General features: G+C 41.3%; 1 protein-coding gene across 1 annotated transcript; it reads left to right on the forward strand.

The window, feature by feature from the left end:
- Positions 1–783: 783 nt before the first annotated feature.
- LOC133255927 (histone H2B type 2-E-like) lies at positions 784–2,633 on the forward strand. Its single transcript, XM_061430542.1, has one exon. The coding sequence runs from the start codon at positions 2,079–2,081 to the stop codon at positions 2,355–2,357; it is 279 nt and encodes a 92-aa protein (XP_061286526.1). The 5' UTR covers positions 784–2,078; the 3' UTR covers positions 2,358–2,633.
- The last annotated feature ends 595 nt before the right edge of the window (positions 2,634–3,228 follow it).

Genomic DNA, 3,228 nt, shown 5'->3' on the forward strand with positions numbered 1-3,228 from the left:
CCTGTCTCTGTTCCTGCCCTTAGGTTCTGCATGAGAGTATTATGTCCTTAAAACAAATTCCCCTTTTTGCTGAAACTAGCTTGACTTGTCCGGAGAAGGTGATGGCACCCCACTCCAGTACTCTTGCCTGGAGAATCCCACGGACAGAGGAGCCTGGTAGGCTGCAGCCCACGGGGTCGAGAAGAGTCGGACACGACTGAGCGACTTCACTTTCACTTTTCCTTTTCATGCATTGGAGAAGGAAATGGCAACCCACTCCACCATTCTTGCCTGGAGAATCCCAGGGACAGGGGAGCCTGGTGGGCTGCCAGACACGACTAAAGCAACTTAGCAGCAGCAGTAGCAGCAGCTTGACTTGTCAACTGAAGAAGCTTGTTCATAAGCTAATTTTGAACAAGCAGAGAAATACAAAGAAGAAGGTAGAAAGCATGATGGAGAAGTTCTATTACTGGGAGAAAACATTAACATTTTGTTGATTTATTTTCCAGACAATTTAACTTGAATTGAATCATTCATATTCTGTTCTGTGATGTTTCATTTTTTAAACCACAATAAGTGGAGAATAGCTTTCAAATGACATAATTCTAAATGGATCTATACAGATTTCTATATTAAGGAAGCTGACAATCACCCAAAAGTTTCACGTTAGACAATAGTCCTAGGATAAGGACAAAATGGAAGCAACCAAGGAAACCATTTTGTTTTAAAGTCAATCCTCACACTGAAAGCTGTTTTTATGTCTGCTATATTACCCCATTTTCTCAACCAGTCTATTGTAGAAAAGTAAGATAAAAGGAAAGGAGGGTTGACTACATCAGAGACCTGTCCTCTCACCTGAAGCCATTTACAAAAATGAAGCTGTAGTAGAGGAAGTGGAGAAGGCAATGGCAACCCACTCCAGTGTTCTTGCCTGGAGAATCCCAGGGACGGGGGAGCCTGGTGGGCTGCCGCCTATGGGGTCACACAGAGTCGGACATGGCTGAAACGACTTAGCAGCAGCAGCAGCAGCAGCAGTAGAGGAAGAGATTCTGTGGTTCTTTAATACTATTTGGACGCAGAGAAGAGTGTCCTGGTTTATGACCACTCCAAAATACACCACCAAAGCTGTATAGTACTGTGGAGCCACTGAAAAGCACCACTGAAAGTGGTCAAAGAAGCACTAAGAATGAAATGGAGGCTATCAGAAGGCCAGAAAAGAAAACTCAGGAGAGACTGTGGAGGGACATCCAAATCCAATGAAGTGACCAGATCTAAAGGCTCAGGAGAAAATGAGTGGAGAGTAGATATAAAGAAGAAGACTTTATCATTTGTTTTGCATTTAATGGAATGAAAGACAAAAATAAATTTGTGGCAGTGATATTCAGAATTGCAGTGTCCTGGGGCAAGGGTAGGTGAGTGAGGGCAAAGAATAACTCATTAGTAGTGATTGCTGAATAAAACCAGTGTGATGACATAAAAATCTAAATTATACAGCCAACTCTGCTTAATCTGATTTTATACTCACCCCTGATTAAAGTTGAAGAAAATGAACTGTAAACAGTGACTGTGGTCTAAAGCCTAGGAATAAGAAAGACACAATTCACATCTTTCTTTTGCTGTGTGACCATGGACAAATTACTTAACCACTCTGTTTATTCTCCTTACCTATAAAATAGGGATAAAGTACTCATCTCATGTGATTATGATTAGGGTCAAATGAAATAATGCTTATAAAAAGTGTGCATAATGCTTGGCACTTAGTATAGGCTCCATATTAGCTAAATGCTAGCTGTTTTTGTTGTTTTTGCTGAACTAGTTTCTGGCCAATTGATAATTCTAGTTGTATTTATTGGTATAAGTTAATGATTTATCAGATCAGATCAGATCAGGTCAATCACTCAGTCATATCCAACTCTTCGCGACCCTGTGAATCGCAGCACGCCAGGCCTCCCTGTCCATCACCAACTCCCGGAGTTCACTATGATATATATATGTAATGTTCTTATATGTTGGTTAGTATAAGTTAGTTGTCTATGGTATTTGAACATCACATGTCTCTTTACTAGCCTATCAGCTCTTTTGAGGATATCTTTGTTCCTATGTTGTTGGGTGTTGTCATTATAGACATGCCTGAACTGGCTAAGTCTGCTCCTGCCCCTAAAAAGGGCTCTAAAAAAGCTGTGACCAAGGCCCAGAAGAAGGACGGCAAGAAGCGCAAGCGCAGCTGCAAGGAGAGCTACTCCGTGTACGTGTACAAGGTGCTGAAGCAAGTCCATCCGGACACTGGCATCTCGTCCAAGGCCATGGGAATCATGAACTCCTTCGTCAATGACATTTTCGAGCGCATCGCTGGGGAGGCATCGCGCCTGGCACATTAAAACAAGCGCTCGACTATCACATCCAGGGAGATCCAGACCGCCATGCGCTTGCTGCTACCTGGGGAGCTGGCCAAGCACGCCGTGTCTGAGGGTACTAAGGCTGTCACCAAGTATACCAGCTCCAGGTAAATATAATATGCCTAGCTGCTGTTAACAGAGAAGGCAATGGCACTCCACTCCAGTACTCTTGCCTGGAAAATCCCATGGACGGAGGGTCTGGTGGGCTGTAGTCCATGGGGTCGCTAAGAGTCAGACACGACTGAGCAACTTCACTTTCACTTTCACTTTAATTTGGCAAATGTTACTGAATGCCCATTCGGTGCAGTTGCTACATGGAGAAAAAAATACAGCCCTCAGTTTTGTGGTTACCAGAGGTGGAGGTGAGCAGAACGGGAATTGGATGTAGTCAAAAGGTACAAACTTCCAGTTTCATGTCTAAAATAAGTAAGTGCCAAGGATGTAATATACTTGATAAATATAATTAACACTGCTGTACGTTATAAAGTTGTTAAGAGAGTAAATTTTAAGAGTTCTCATCACAAGAAAAAATGTAATTTATATTTCTTTAATTTTGTGTCTATATAAGATGGGTGTTTACTAAAATGTGGTAATCATTTCACAATATATGTAATTCAAGTCATTATGCTATACAGTGTCAATTATAATAATAAAAAATAATGTAGTTTCCCACGGAAAAGAAAGAAAAATAAAGTCCTTGCTCTGAGGAAGTGAGTAATTAATGAGGAGAGGAGAAATGAGAAAAGCACATCCTTAGCTGTAAGGTGAAATATAAAAAGTCAATCTGAAAAATAAAAGAAAAAGTCAATCTGTGAAGAGCAAAGCAAAATGAGAGCATAGAGGAAGACTGAAA

Source organism: Bos javanicus, chromosome 10 (genome assembly GCF_032452875.1).
Source record: "Bos javanicus breed banteng chromosome 10, ARS-OSU_banteng_1.0, whole genome shotgun sequence".
NCBI classification, from domain to species: Eukaryota; Metazoa; Chordata; class Mammalia; order Artiodactyla; family Bovidae; genus Bos; species Bos javanicus.

What these genes read in the sequence shown, in the direction of transcription:
- LOC133255927 (XM_061430542.1), top strand. Translation starts at nt 2,079, where the DNA reads ATGTTGTTGGGTGTTGTCATTATAGACATGCCTGAACTGGCTAAGTCT.